Here is a 16,876-nt window from a genome sequence, read left to right on the forward strand (position 1 = left end):
GCACAGGGTTTGCCCATATGATTACCAGGCAATGGAAATGAAATTGGTCTAGTTTCTGGAGCACTTAGGTGTCAATATCATCATCATAGCTGGCAATACAGAGCTGGATTTTCAGTTTATGGCATTCAGTTCTGCTCCATGAAAAGCAAGGGAAACAGATCCAATGGGTTCAAAACACTATCTTTATTACAGTTAATTCTCAGATTAAACGATTGGTAACAAGAGATGTACAGCAACAAGCAACAATTAGCCTAGCAAGACATACAGTACAATATAATGTAATGTATCCTCCATGCAAACATCCCACAAGGGGTGTGTGTATGGGGACAGGGACTAACAAATATATATTTGGTCTGTTTTCTAGTTCTAGCACATAGCATTTCAGTAAATATTAAGAAACTAACACTGCAGCTTGCAGAAAGGATGTTTTTGCACAATATAATCATTTCTCGACTGCCTACAAATTATAGTAAACTAATTTTCATTGTTGATCCCTGGCAGTTCCCACTGGCTTCAGCTGGAGTGGTAAGTACTCAGTAACTCTGACAATCAGCCTCTCCTTATGATGGTTGCCATTAAAAAGGGAAAGGTAACACATTGTAATGCTCTTCGATATCCGTATCAGTCCTGCTCTAGCATATGCATCCCAATGGAGCTACACACGATGAAATTTATGTACCTTCTTAAGCGCTATGCTGGATTGGCATGTTATGTTTAGGTCATTGCAATATTACATTCTAGGAAAAAGGACAAAATCATGAATTACAGCAAAGAAAGTCAGCATCATTTTAAGGTAAATGCACTGGACCAACTAACGCTCTGTAATCCTGCTGCAACCGTACCCAAACTGGTGGGGCTGGACTGGAATAACTGAGAGGAGAATATGGCCCTTTCTTTTTATTAGAAAATGTATTATTATTATTTATTATTTGTATTACTGTAGTGTCCTGAAGCCCCAAACATGGGCCAGGACCCCGTTGTACTAGGTGCGGTACAAACACAGAACAAAAAGATGGTCCGTGTGCCAAACAGCTTGCGATCTAAGTGTGAGGCAAGAGACAACAGATGTAAACAGAGAGATAGGGGACTCCAATGAGACTATGTTGGTCAACATGATAGGCTGGGGTCTCAACACCCCAGTAGCCTAATTATTGCCATGGTCTTGGTAGGTATCATGGAAAAGGAGAGTTTTAAGAAGGAAAATGTTCGGTGTTGGATGTTTACGGGAAGTTCCTGCCAAATGCGAGGGGCAGCACAGGAAAGAGCAGGAAGATGCTTGTTTGAAAATACAACACGTGGGTGGCGATGGACATCGTGGGCAGTTGGGAGGGAGGAGTCAACATCTTGATACTGAATGGCAGATGATAGCTAGAGTGCTAGTCCATGAAGGGACTTGAAAGTGAAGACAAGTAGCTTATATTTGGTGTGACAGAGAAGCAGGAGCCAGTAGAGAGATGCAAAGAGAGGAGCGACACGGTCAGAGCAACAAACTAGGAAAATTATCCTTGCAGCAGCATTCTGAATGCATATGAGCATTGCCAAGAGACAGATGTTGCAGGACTCAAGATGCCAGAGAACAAGAGCCTGGATGAGAGTGTTAGGGGTGTGGATGGATAGGAAGGCTGGATCTTAGAGCTGTTACGTAGAAAGAATCCGCAAGGTTTAGGTAGAGCCTGGAGTTGAAGCTCGAGAGAGATCTGAGTCAGAGATGATGTCCAGGTTACAAGCCCAAGTGACAGGAAGGATGGTGGCGTTGTCCACAATGATCAAGAAAGGAGGTAGCAGCGAGGGCTTACCGGGGCAGGCTCGGAGTGTGGGGAGAAAGACTACGAGCTTGGTTGTAGCCACTTTGAGCTTGAGCTGACAGCTAGACATCCATGAGATGTCAGAGAGACAGGCCAAGATTTTCATTTGGACAGAAGCAGACAGGTCTGGAGTAGAGGTTGATCTCCTGGTCGTCCACACAGAGATGGTAACTGAATTTGTGTTTGTGGATGAGATGACCCAGAGACAAGGTGTAGAGGGAGAAGAGAAGGGGACCAAGGATAGAGACCTGTGGGACTCCCAGAGAAACTGAGAGGGGGAGATGAGGAAGATTTTTGAAGGACATGCTGAAGGAGTGATTAGAAGCTGGAGGAGACCCAGGAGAGGACTGAGTCACAGAAGCCAAGAGAGGAAAGATTTCAAGAGGAAGAGCCTGGCTGATTATGTCAAGGGCAGCTGACAGATCAACGAGGAGGAAGATGGAGCACCGATTCTGAGCTTTATCTAGGAAATGGTCATTTTTGGTGACAGTGATTTCAGGGGAGTACAAGGTATGGTTCTAGAATGGAACTGGAGGACAGGAACTGCAGACAGCAATCATAAACTACAAAGATATCCTTTGTAAGCAAAGCAATCTGCAAACACTTTACTTTCATTGTAATCGTTAACTAACTTGTCTAATATGACAGCTGGGGATTGAAAGGTGATCTTCACATAATTACAGAGTACAAAAATGATTAGGCCAGTCCACTAAAACAGAGTTGATAGATTAAAAAAAATTTTGTAACCGAAGTAATGTACTGAATGACTTTGGCAAGCTGTTCTGCAGAGATGTTACAAGGGGCCTATGGAAGACTTCAGAACAGTGTCCTTCTGTTTTATCATCTAGCTAACAATAAGCACATGATCCCATGGGTCAGAAAGAGCTCAGGCCTTCTACGTATTCATCAAGTGGGCACTGCCATGTAACTTCTGTTCATTTAGCTAGCAGTGCCCATTCCCCTCCCACACATGCTCACACCTGTGTTCTTCACATTAAGATTGTTGCATGAGAAATATCTCTAATTGACTGGGAGGATTAGCAAGCCAAAAAGCAGATCAGCTGGCTGCTAGCCACAATCAGACCATGACAATATTTACTGCATATTTACTTCCATGTTGACATAGACATGTGCACTTTTAAAGAGGGGAGTTAGCAATCTACCCAAGGAGCTCTACTAAAGCACTGAGCCCAAAGATGCAGAATTGGCTATTCTATGGCTGGTTTAATTAAATGACCATTGAAAGTGATGTAAATATCAGACTCCTCACTATAGATGCCATTTTCCCTCTCTCGTTTAAACATTCTCACCCAGACCTCATCTCCTTCCTGCAGCTCGAGCATGAGACTCTGGCTCTGCATGATGCTCCGATCGCTGGGCTGGGCATAGAGGATGGCCACTTCCTTATTGTTCTTCATTAAGTGCAGGTAGGTCTCTTTGAAGTTCCAGGTGTGGACATTAAGGTTTAAGAAGTAGATTCCTGGCACATAGCAGAAGAATTTCCCTGTGAACATGCTGAAGTGTTTGTAGAGATTCACAAACTCCGTATCAAAAGTGACATGCTGGAAATAATCCGAGCTATGGAGAGGTTTTCTCCGGCCCACTGAAAAGGCAGCATAATGCAGCTTGCAGGAATTGCCTGGTGGGCCAACCTGGCCTTTCTGACCTTTCCATCCATTATAACCACGTAGCCCTCGTTCTCCATCCTTTCCAGCCCCTCCGGTAATCCCTTTCTCTCCCACGTCACCTTTTTCACCTATGATCACAAAGAGGAACTAATTGCAAACATATGCACACATACCACATGCCACAGAGACGTCTAGATGTAGATAGCCAGCATCCCAACTGGTAAAATAACACTTTCTCAATGGCTGCATTGAGAAATATTTATCACAACTAAATCATATCTAGATTTGAATTCAGGAACACTATGGACAGGAACCCGCTAGCTAACATGCCTATTCCATATATTAACCACACAACAAATAAGATAGCTTTCTCTGATACATTATAGATTCATAGATTCCAGCTGCAGAAGGGACCACTCTGATCATCTAGGGTATGCAAATTTACATTTGCATTATTATTTCCAACCAGATTATTGGAAGGATTAAACTATAAAATTCAAGAGCACATGGACATTTTGCCAGGGAGAGAAGGCTAGAGTCCTAATTTTTTTATTAATTGAGCTATAATCTGTGTTAATAGGATGGATAGTGAGAACAATTATTCATGGAACCTTCGGTAACCGCTATGTAGAATTTGTTTTTAGCATGTCCATACCTCTTTTCATTCATGGGAACAACATGTTTTCTTGTTGTTGTTTTTTGGTACAAATATTTGCAGAAAGTGAATTTTCACCCTTTAGCTGAGTGATTTATGATTTAGGTGACCAACTACCTAGGGTGAGTAAGGGAGAGGATGGCAGAAACAAAGGGATAAAAACATGGGATGATATCCTAGCCCCATTAACTTCAATGTGTAAACCGCCTAGGTCCATGAACCCAACCCATATCATTTACATATATACAGTTACACACATACAGTCTTTCTGTGGCAGAGAAGAAGGGAGTAACTGTGGGTGTGGTTGATGGGAAAGAGAACAAAACATCCAAGTTTAATAGAGTCATATGTTTTAATGCCAGAAGGCATTACTATCTAGTCTGACCTGAATAACGTAGAAACTCACCCAATCATTCCTGTATCAACCTCATAACTTCTGTTTGAGCTACACCATATCTTTTAGAAAGTTATTCAGTCTTGATTCAAAGATAATACATGATGGAGAGTCCACCATGTCCCTAGCTATGTTGTTCCAATGGGTAATCACCCTTGGTATTAAAAATATATGCCTTATTTCTAGCCTGAATTTGTTTAGCTTTAGCTTCCTGCTATTGGAGCTCATCCAGCCATCTCCCGGTAGATTACAAAGCTGTCAACTCTCAGACATCTTTTCCACATATACGTAGTTATGGACTGTAACCAAGTTGCCTCCTGACCTTCTCTTGGATAAACTATATAGACTGAGCAGCTTCGGTTCTTAAGAGATGGGTGTTTTCCACCTTGGAGGAGGAACATGGCTTGTGAAGTTATGGTAAATTCACAAAGTGTGGTCCTGGGCTTGACTCACCTTTCAGGATGGTGATATCTATTGTGGGCTGGACTTTGGGCACTGAATAGGCGGGGTCATTGCTCATCCTAGCGGATCGTGAAGAGGCGAAGAAGACTGGCTCTTCTGAAGGCCCACAACATCGCATGCATGAAAGCCGCCGGGCTTCCTGTCTCAGCAAGCCCTTTTCTCGTAGGGTGCCGGCATTCACAGTGGATACCAAGAGCATCAGAAGCACAGCACTCATCTTCAGCTGAGCCAGCTAGAGCAGGAGAGTAATAGGAATGATTAATGTGGTAATTTAAGCCAGAGCAACCGTTGGCCACCTATTCACTTACCTTAGGGTTCCCTTCTTTATTATGTTATACTGGGGTAGCACTTAGTCGGGGATGAGGGACACATTCCACTAGGCGATGTGCACCCACAACAAAGAGATAGTACCTATCTTTGAGTTTACAAACTAAGTATATCTGAAGATGGATACAACATAAAGACTGGAGAGATCATGACCCAACAAAGAGATGATTATTAGTGTAGCAAGTACTGGTCACAGCACATCTACTGTGTAACCATTGTCGAACCAATGTTTGCCAAAGGCTTTGGATGGAAAGAACAAAATATTACTAGATATTAGTATTATTATTACTTATTATTTATTATTTATGTATGATTTAATTATTGATGTTATTCACTATTACAATATCTAATTATTGCAATTCTAAAAATAATGCAAATTCATATGTAACAAACATAACTCTCCAAAATAAAGAGAGAGAAAGAAACTGATTTCAGAAAACCTTCAACCGAAAAAAAAATCACCATTTGCTCCAGATAACCTTCCTTTCAGCCTGTTAGTTAACCAGTGTTATCTCAGTTTGTTGCTTCCTGCAGAATTCTGTGTAGGCTTCATATTTGCATTGCTGCATATGTATACCGGAAAGCCAAATATCCCCAATGAATGCAGCCATAAGTGACTGTTGCTTTGCATGAACACTGGTTCTTGAATTTTAATATTGATTTTTGTACTGTATTGTTGGCAAGCTCCAAAATCCTGAATTGCAAATGAGGAGTCAAGGGAAATATAGTAGACAGTGGATAGCAGGAGACCTTCTAGCATACAAATCTCAGTCTTCTTACGAAGGATGGAAGTGGAAATATAACCTTACTGGCGAAAATCACAGTCTTCATTGACTTCAGGGAAATTACAAGTTGTTTCTTGCAAAAAATTCCTTCCCCCCAATCTCAACATCCATTGAAATCCAAGAAAAGACTTTAATTTACTTCAACAGACTTTGAATCAGGCACTTCATGAACACTTTAGTACTGCAGCAATTCTTACTAGACTATCAGGAGAAGATGGGAGAAGTGATGGATGGATGCCCAAGCTATGGGAAATACATGATTTGCACAAAGATCCTGTTCACAGTAGATTTCAAACCATGGTAATCCAGATTGGTTCTCCTGAGCTGGGAAGCACTATGCCTTCACCAGCTGGAGAATGGATTCGTGCAGAGAATATGGAACAAATTTTCATGAGGGCTGTCCTGGCACTTTCTAGGAGACATTTTCCTCTGGTGTTTTTTTAAAATTTATCATCCAGAAAGAATCAGAACCCATACATCCTTAATATTCAGTTGTTCTGTTCTGTCTAACTCATGATGAGACTCGAGGAATGCTTATTAACATGCTAAACTAATTCTAGTCAATAGCACGGAAAAAACTACCCATCCATTTGGGAGCAGTCAACAGTCCTTCACCAAATTTTGAATAATTTTAAAAGATTTTTTTCATTCACAGTATACAGAAATCTGGTTGTAGGTATCAGTTTATAGAACAAGGTTCTCATTTACACTAATGACCCTTTACACCACTCTGGCGGCACAAAAGGGCCTTTAAACTGGGTGTGATTTAGAGCTCTATTCACTTGAAGGACCCTTTACACTGGCAGAATATTGTAAAGGGGTCTTAGCGTAAATGGGAATCAGGCCTCAGACAGGTGATTTATTGGACCGAGTATATCATGCTTAAATGGTGTATGGCCCACAGGGGACATTCTGTTTATGGTCAACAAGTTTCTAGGCTCACTTAGGGCCTGACCTACAGTTTACTGCACTACTGTATTTGTTCAGCAATATAAAGATCTGTATTAGCTTCACTCTATCTACAAATTATTCAGCGCCAACTTAATTTCAGCAAAAGTTGAAGGTATTTAGCTCTTCTCAGGGCCTTGGCCTTCTAGTCAGTAACCTTTGAGATATATTGTAGGAGACTGTCATTTCAATCTCAGAGTATTGAGTTTAGGAGACATAATTGCTTTACGCCTGCTTTTAATACCTTACTTGAGGACAATCAGAGAATTCATTAAGAAAAATATTTCTAATGTGGCCAGAGATGGAAAATTCATAAATGTGGAGACATTAACTCTTGTGATTAAAATACATTGTCCTCATTAGGCAGAAGAATGGTGACTATAACTAACAGGATTAGCAAGTGTGGGGGTTTTGCTATTAAAAAAAATGATAGAACTCATCCACTCAGTGACTTTTTTTTTTAAAGTCTCAGAAAAAGAGCAGTGTTCTGGCTCTATGCACATTGTAACACCATTGGGGAAATCAACAAAGTCCATATTTTCCTCCATGATCCATGAAGGGTAAAAATGCAAGCATTTGGCTAGAATTTCCTTTTGCTATGAAAAACGCTGTCAACTGAGAAAATCATCCATCCATAGACTGAACCTCTTAGATCTAAGCTAAAGAAAAAATTCCTCTGATGGCTCTTGCATTCTCATGAAGCATATCCCAACATCACTGACAATATTTCAATCATGTTTTTTTTAAAAGATCAACTCTAGTTCAGACAGGAATTAATTCAGGGGAGTCCAAGAGCTTGCTTTATATACAGGAGGTCGGACTACATGATCACAGTGGTCCCTTCTGGCCTAAAAATCTATGAGTCTATGGAATCCAGGAAATACATTTTCTTTCAGACCTATGGAGTTTGGGCCTCACCAAGGTTTTCTACTGTGTCTTGGTGTGTATATACCACTGCCCTCTTCTAGATGGAATTTTTAGACCTGATTTAGATTCGAATGGTAGAAACCTGGGTATCTGAATGACTCATGGACCATGTGTAGTTAGATGAAACCACCGGGGTGTTTGAGCATGCATGTGGTTATAGATGGTTACTAATAGAGAGGAGAGGAGATGCAAAATAGAGAGCTGGGGGGGAAGAAGTGAATGGAGGGAGAGGAATAAACTAACCAAATAAAGCCACAGTAGAGAATTTTTGAAAGTTTGAAAGCCATTCTGTATAAAGACACACAGCAACTAAAGGAAAAAGAGAAATCTAGAAAGCAGAATGAGTGAATAAAGAGAGACCAAGCGCTGAGTTACAGGGAAGCAACTTAATTCAGAGGGGGAAAAATAAGAGAAGAAAAGTAAGTCTAGAGATTGGCTGGAAAAACCCATCAGAAACCTGGAGAAAGAGGCAAGAAGGTACAATACAAGAAAAGAAAAATGTAAAAAGTGGGAGAGAGCCAAAACCATAACAGCCAGGAAGGAAATAGATGTGGGGAGGGTTGTGTGTTTTTTCTTATTAAAGACAGTTATTGGGATCTTACTGTCCCAATTATGGTGATAACCTGTTTTCTCTCAACAAGAAGGCAGGTGTATCTTCTTCTGAACAACGAACTCTGATTGTTATCACCTTCACTTACAATAAAGATCTGGCAGTCTGTGCGTCTTCAGAAAATAAATCAAAATCCTGTACCAGAGGAATGTTTGTCCTACTTTCTGATACTGATCCGACATGCTTGCTTGTGTCTAAAATGATATATTAGCTCAACACTGAATGTCCGGAGACTGCAAAGCTGAAATCTTTCTTATTTGATCACCCTTCATGGTGCCTCTAGAGAGAGATTCATTTTTGAAGCAGCAGGTCAGAATTAGAAGTATAAATCAGCTTATTTCTTTGCTGTGAAAAATGTTTCCCTGCTATGAAAACAAGAATCCCCAGATGTCTGTTGTTCCATGAGTAGAAAGCCCAGACATGGGATCATACACAGTCATTATGTTATTAACGCCTATAACTGAATTAAAAGGATTTTTTTTTATTTGTCTGGTATTCTTAGCTGCTACTTGCTATAGGAGGAGGCTCCAAGACAAAGGAGGACTTTTCCAAAATACACTTCAGGGGGTTACGACCTTCCTACCAAATGATATATTTCTTTAATTTTTGCTGCACCTTCAAGGGCCCTAAAACAAAGGAGCAGAAATACAGCAAAACAAAAACAAATAAAGAAAAACGGTATTTGGGAGACTTCTTGGAGAGAGGGACCCAATCCACAACATTTACATCTGGAATTGAACTTTCCCACATTTCAGGGAGCCCAGATCAGAAGGTTTGGATTTGAATGTGTATTTTCCGAAGCTTCAAAAGTGTTTGGATCCTGACTTTTAGGTTTGGGATCAAGTCTGATTTCTAGCCTAATTTTGCAGATGTCATCGGTTTAAATAAACTCTGAAAAAGTATCTGAATTTTTCGGAGTTTGTCCATACAGCACCCAACTTCTGAACCTTTTGAGGTTTGCCCATTTTAATTCTTTCCATGTGTGAGATCCATGTTCCCTGACAGTAGACGTGACCAAACTGTGTATGTGATGGTGCTGATAATTCCTCATTACGAGAGCTCCACATATTTTGATCTGTCAGATTTCCATTAACAAGCTTTTGTTACTTTAAGGGGATGCTGCTTCTCAACTAATCTGATTCCAAATAGGCAGTTTCAATGACAGAAGAAAAATCTCTTGCTGGCCCAGTAACACTGCCAAATGCCCTGCTCTGAACCCAGGAAGTTCAGCATTAATGTGCTCAATTTCTGGTGGAAATTAAAACAAAACAAACAACATTGACATTTTCTCCCACAATTGGCAAAATGGAACTTCTTTGGATGTTAAATGGGGATGGCTTCAAAACTTTTAGCAATTAAAGTGGAAACTTACAAGCCATGAAATAGTTCAACTGTGACCCTTGGACTTCTGTTTTGATTCCTTTTGGTTACAGTCCTGGTAAACCAATTAAAAAAAATAGCAGGAAAGTGGAGTCTTGCTGCCTGTGAGATCACCATGGATCTGAGCCTGATGGAAGACTCAAAATAGCTTTGGTGGGTTTAGGATCAGGCTCTGTATGGATATGCAAAAAGAAAAGGAGTACTTGTGGCAGCTTAGAGACTAACAAATTTATTAGAGCATAAGCTTTCGTGAGCTACAGCTCACTTCATCGGATGCATGAAGTGAGCTGTAGCTCACGAAAGCTTATGCTCTAATAAATTTGTTAGTCTCTAAGGTGCCACAAGTACTCCTTTTCTTTTTGCGAATACAGACTAACACGGCTGCTACTCTGAAACCTGTATGGATATGCTAAATATGTCTGTGTTGGCTTTGTTATAAAATCTGATTAGATGTACTGTAGGAGCCGATTTAAATACAATAAGAACCCTAGTCTGCTTGACTCAAAGCAAATCTTTTGCGAGGCTTGAAAACGCCTGGTTTGCTTTTTTTTTTGGTCTTTTTTCTCTCCTGCTCTGCATTTCTGACTAGGATGACAATGTCAAAACAACATAAGACTCTGTTCCTAAGGTATTTCTGCCAGACCAGAGCAGGAAGTACTACAGTCTCATGAAAGTCTGTCTCCCCTATAGCAAATTCAACAGATTCTGATAAGTGTAAGTGTCCAAACTTTGGTGCTCATTTGCAAACAGAACTGACATCTTATTACTGAGGACTGAGCTTCCTTACATCAGTGGCAAAACAGGTGTGGTATGAATAGCCGTGGCAGAGTTTGATTTAATTTTTTTTACGATTTTGACAGATATCAATGTTTATTTTTATTTCTATCCATTTAAATTTTCACCATTGTCCAAAATGATGGGTTTTAAGCATTTTTATTGTTATCTATTTAAATTTTCATTGTTATGGGAAATAATAAGGGGGGTGTCAGAAAATCAGTATTTAATGACAGCGGACATCCAGATTCCTCTATGGATGAGGTGGTATAACTCATCAATAACAAAGGTGAACACTGAATGTGTTTATGCATCTGAGTCGGCTTTAACAAACACTGGCTGTTTCATTTGATTCTAGAGGGAAGGTTCATGTATATGGTGCTAGAGTCTGTTTGAACATAGATTTAAAAATAATAGTAATAATAATAATAATTAATAAAGTGAATGATATGCAAGGAAAGCGGAGTGTCATAAATATAAAGGGAAGGGTAACCACCTTTCTGTATACAGTGCTATAAAATCCCTCCTGGCCATAAAATCCAAAATCCTTTCACCTGTAAAGGGTTAAGAAGTTAAGGTAACCCCGCTGGCACCTGACCCAAAATGGCCAATGAGGGGACAAGATACTTTCAAATCTGGAAGGTGGGGGAACAAAGGGTTTGTCTATCTGTGTGATGCTTTTGCCGGGAACAGATCAGAAATGCAATTCCTTCCAACTCCTGTTAAATTAGTAAGTAATCTAACTAGAAAATGCATTGGTTTTTCTTTTGTTTAATGGCTGGTAAAATCAGCTGTGCTGGAGGGAATGTATATTCCTGTTTTTGTGTCTTTTTGTAACTAAAGGTTTTGCCTAGAGGGATTCTCTATGTTTTGAATCTGATTACCCTGTAAGGTATTTAGCATCCTGATTTTACAGAGGTGATTCTTTTACCTTTTCTTTAATTAAAATTCTTCTTTTAAGAACCTGATTGATTTTTCATTGTTCTTAAGATCCAAGGTTTTGAGTCTGTGTTCACCTGTACCAATTGGTGAGGATTATTATCAAGCCTTCCCCAGGAAAGGGGGTGTAGGGCTTGGGGGATATTTTGGGGAAGATGTCTCCAAATAGGCTCTTTCCCTGTTCTTTGTTTAAAACGCTTAGTGGTGGCAGCATACGGTTCAAGGACAAGGCAAAGTTTGTATCTTGGGGAAGTTTTTAACCTAAGCTGGTAAGAATAAGCTTAGGGGGTCTTTCATGCAGATCTCCACGTCTGTACCCTAGAGTGGGGAAGAACCTTGACACGTGACCTTCTTCCCACCCACACTCACAGTTTCCCTCTGCTCTGAGGGTATCTGGGAGGCATCTGAGCCTGAGGGCCTCTGGTGTGATTCAGGTGCAATGATCTGTAGTCTGTTGGGGTTCTAGGGGCAGTTGGCCTTTACATGTCCCCGCTCATTACATTTAAAACATTGCCCAGCCGTCTGGTCACTGGAGTGAGGTGGGTTGCTGGAGAATGGTATGTATGGTGCTAGAGTCTGTCTGAACATAGATTTAAAAATAATAATAATAAAGTGAATGACATGCAAGGAAAGGGGGGTTAATATCCAAATGAACAACACACAGTCCTCCAGTCTGACCATTCAGTTTGGTTTCTCTACAAGCTGAAGGCAAATCAGCCTGGGGAAAGGGAATCTCTTTAGTTTATACAAGAGGCAATATGCCTTGTGGGTAGGGGCATGGTATTCTGGAGACGTGGGTTAAATTCCTAGTTCTGGCACAGACTTTGTGTGACCTTGGCCAACACTTAATCTATCCTGTGCCTCAGTTTTCCATCTGTAAAATTGGGATAGTATTTTATTTGCTCACACAGGTGTTGTGAGAATAAAATTCATTCATAACTGGGAGGCGCTTGATGAAGGCCAGGTAAGTAGGTAGATCTATTCTTGAGTTACAGGATGTCTGTTTAAATTTCTGCTAATATAGTCCTTTCCCTTTATTCCTAGGATTTGTCCTGGTCACTTAAAAATGCCATTCTAAGATTACCTTTCCTTTAACTTACAGAGCAGCTTAAGCCACTGCCCAATTCACTGAGGATAAACATCCTCAACTAAAACCCAGTAGCTGATTTAAGGTAAAGATCCCTCTTGTATGGTATAGCTGGAAAACACACAATGATTTGTTGTACTGCAGGCTTTTGAATTGATCCGAGGATGAAGCCCCCTTGTAGTAGCAGAAACGTGCCTTCTGCTTTACCCTTTTTACCTTCTGTCTTCTGGGAAGTCCTCAATGCTGGCTAACAGGTTCCCCACTCCTGGTGGTGGAATTGGCTGGAAGCAAAGAACTTTAAGGCTGTTATACTGTGAACACTAGACTCCCTCTTGGAAGTAATTTGATTTTGCTGGAGGAGCTAAAGTTTCTTCTTGGATGATTTATTATGCAAAGGCCTTGCCACTCTCAGAGCAGTTAGCACTGCAAGGTCTACAAGTCCAAACAGCTCAGCAATTTCTTCTCCCTGCAATGGCTCATGGTGAAATGGGTGGGCAGCCATTCTTAGAAACTATAGCATTAAATCCTCAGCACAGGCTGAGTAGTAATTAACATTCTTGCAGCCATGAATTGACTTGCAAATTCATGAAGAGGAAGAGTTAGGTTCAAAAAGGCAATGTGGTTTACAATACCTATGTTATTCATAGCCTAGTGCAGATGACCCCCTGGTAACTTCCTCTGTTCACGCTGTTTTCAAAACATTTTGGGATTAATCTGGAGAGGATTCCCTAGCATTGCGAGCAGAATCGAAATTGGCTGAAATCCTTTTAATGCTGCTGCTTATAGCTTCCTCGCTTTGTATGAATACATGCCGATACATACACAAAGAGCTTCTAAGAGCCTGAAGCAAACCCTTAGACTTGTATACTCCAAAAGCTGGGCTTGTTTTGAACTGGATCTTAACACTGCAGAAGCTCGGATTAGACCCAAACTCACTGGCTGGCTGGTCTGTCCTTTAAAATGGGCTACACAAAAGTTTTGATTCAAACTTTGCCGCTCAACAAGTTTTTAATCCAATTCCTAATAAAAAGGGATAGAATTATTCTGTTACAATATTTATATCACTAATTCAGATCCAGTGAAAGCAGACATAACTCCACTGTGATCTAGGGTGTAGCACCTGGTTTTAAACCAGGTGTCAATTGCCCTCTGGTTCACGAATAATTTAAGACGGTAAACAGTTACTTTTACTTACTAAAGAAATAAAAATCCCTTTCTAGTTCACTTTCCCCTGAGCGGGATTTGGAGTGTGCATCCAAAGTCCCTACTTGCCAGGAACATGATTGCCATGGATTGGAAATGGCCATGCTTTTTTACTAGGCGGGCCCTTGAAAGGAATCCCATTTTCACAGCATGTCCAGACAATGATTCAGCCCTGCTTTGTGGAGAGAGGAGACAAGTTACATCGAAATAATATGCCGGGCAATTGCCCAGATGAAGCAAATTAACTGACTGTGTCTCATGCTCCTTTGCACTCTGCTGGTGGAAATATCGTTTGTCTCGGTGACTCACCAGCAATGAGTCACCTGGTCTTTGGACTTTCTTGGTTTCAGCTAAAGGCTGAAATTGTTTGGAGAGGGTTGTTTGCTTTTTTCAGCGACTAAAATGTTTTCACAGCACAGATTGACATGTCGCAGCAGAACAGCACAAATATCCCGTTTCAAATTGCCACACTCATGTTACCTGTGAAATAGCTGAGAATGGATGCTTAGTCCAATATGACCGGCGGTCTCTCCTTCAATCCATGCGACCTGCACTACTGTGACTAACAATCATAATAATAATAACAATTAATAACTGATTACTATAACTCTCTCCCCTGAGCTGCTCTGGCACCACTATTGATTCCTGGCTGAGGCTAAGAAAAAAAGCACAATCAAAACTGTTGAGTCCATGTTGTTTCCATGCCTGTCTCCCATTTCTCTCCTCCATCACATCTGTTCTAGCAGAGAGTTGATCTGCAGACTAATACAGCTGAAGGTCACCATAGCTCAGGAGGCTTTCAGAAATAACGGCGAGCATTGCAGAGCCGGGGCCCTGTTTGTATACAACAGGGTCATGGTGACTCTTCCACCATTTACCCCAAACCAGACAATAGTACAAAATATATTCATGCTTCAACGTCTGTGGTGACTAATGAATCAATGAGCATTAAGTGGGAACAAATCAGAGCCAGTTTAGTGACATTCTGGAAAGCCCATGCGCTTCCTTTCACTTATTTTGCATGTGGCAGCAAGCAGAAAGTGAGGCACAGCCATCCCTTTATAGTGACTCACGAGAACAACCTGCAGCCGCTGGTTGGGAACAGTTCTGACTCCAGATCGATATTGTTTTGCCATCTATGTAGATCCACTTAACTTACCTTGTGACTCAAAATCCCCTTCTCCTTAGTTTCCTGGTTGTTGCCTAGTAAGCTTCATATATGAAAGCCCCTGTTCATTCAGCTGTTGGTCTGGTGGCTTCTGTTGCTGCAACTTCCTTGCCGGTGTCCAAAGGAAACAGTGAGCGTCAGTTGAACTTCTTATGAAACTCAGCAGCTACAGCGCAGACAGTTTGCAAGTGATTTTCCTTTGCTACTTGTTTTCATCCAATTGTGCTGGATTGGGCTCCTGCTTTCTTGTTTTGCTGTTGCCTTCTCAGCATTTGGAGGAAGCCTGTCAGGCTGCACAGCTCCTCTCACAATAATAGAGATGAAGAATAAAAAACAAACAAACAAATCAAACCGACAATCGGCCCTCGTGGCCGGAGGGAAGATGAAAATGCTAGAAACACATGAAACAGATTATCTTTTGGTAGACTCAGCATCTTCTCAGGGGGGAAAAAGGAGAAGCAGCCCTGTCTTTTACACACCGGATGCAGTGGTGAGAAAAGGAGAAAGTAAATAAGTATAAATGGTGTCCCTAACCTCTGTTTGCCAGAAGCTGGGAATGGGCGACAGGGGGTGGATCACTTGATGATTCCCTGTTCTGTTCATTTCCTCTGGGGCATCCAGCACTGGCCACTGTCGGAAAACAGGATACTTGGCTAGATGGACCTTTGGTATGACCCAGTACTGCTGGTCTTATGTTCTTAAGGACCCGCCAGGCTCGACAATGTAATCTGCAGCTTCCCTTGACTTTAACCAGGAGGTGCTGTCCAAGAAGAACAAATCCCAGCATGCAAAGAACCCAGGCTGCTTGGATCAAGATGTACCCAGGGTGCAGGCATACATGACCTATGCCATATTCTCTGAAGGATGCAACTCCATATTTATAACAAAACAAACAAACAAAAAGGAAGATGGCAGCAATCTGTTGCATTTTAGTGCAGATGTGGTGCAAATCTCAGAAAAAAGGTGTACATTAATGGACTCTTCCTAACATCCAAGAATGCATTATAATTTCCCTGGGATAATCCTTCCACCTCCAAAGCGTTAGTGTGGTAATGAACAGCTACAGGATGTCACACATGTCATCTATTGCTCCTAAACTATTGTTAGCTCATGTCAAGGAGAAGAAGTCAAGATGGAATAAATGGCATGAGTAAAGTGACACAATCTTTATAACCATTAGTTCCTGGACTGTCTTTCATTTGTACCTGTTGCCTAACAAAGTATGGGTCAGGTTTATAATGCCATGATTGTAATTACACTGAAAGGACAACATAATCATACTGGTTTTGCTTTTCAGCAGGTAATCACCACCTTTTCAAATAACCCAAAAGTTCACTACGTGACTGAATTACTTATTCTTCTGATGTTATTCTCAATTACATTAAAAATAAGCCCTTCATCAGAAGCACACTAAAGTTGCAAAGTCAAGCAAGTTAGGAAATGGCACAATTAAGGTTGCCCAGCCATTCAACTGCTGAACCGTTTTTGCTGAATTGTCATAATAAAGTCAGCTTTTAGCAGAAAGCCAGCCTGGAACATTGCAGCCCAAGAAGCTGAAGTTTGTCAAAAGATACACACAACTGAAAACAGAGTCTTCTAATGCAAAGTGTCAGGCAATTTTAAGCATATGCATTGCTACCTGTGCCACCTATAAGAAATATACTTGTCCTGTGTTGATTGACTGTTTGCTCCAACACTCTCCCACCCTCTCTCTTCACCTCAGCTTCATCTGCCCTCCAGGCTCCCCTGCTTCCTCCCCTCCTACCTATAGACCCCCAGCCCAG

At 41.1% G+C, this 16,876-nt stretch overlaps 1 protein-coding gene across 1 annotated transcript; it reads right to left on the bottom strand.

The window, feature by feature from the left end:
- Positions 1–181: 181 nt before the first annotated feature.
- On the bottom strand, positions 182–15,182 carry C1QTNF8 (C1q and TNF related 8). Its single transcript, XM_038419949.2, has 3 exons — positions 15,084–15,182; positions 4,936–5,176; positions 182–3,561 (listed from the first exon to the last, which is right to left on the bottom strand). Exons 2-3 carry the CDS (start codon positions 5,159–5,161, stop codon positions 3,014–3,016), a joined length of 774 nt encoding a protein of 257 aa, XP_038275877.1. The 5' UTR covers positions 5,162–5,176; positions 15,084–15,182; the 3' UTR covers positions 182–3,013.
- Between the last annotated feature and the right edge of the window lie 1,694 nt (positions 15,183–16,876).

The sequence above is a fragment of the Dermochelys coriacea genome, chromosome 10 (assembly GCF_009764565.3).
Source record: "Dermochelys coriacea isolate rDerCor1 chromosome 10, rDerCor1.pri.v4, whole genome shotgun sequence".
Lineage (NCBI taxonomy): Eukaryota > Metazoa > Chordata > Testudines > Dermochelyidae > Dermochelys > Dermochelys coriacea.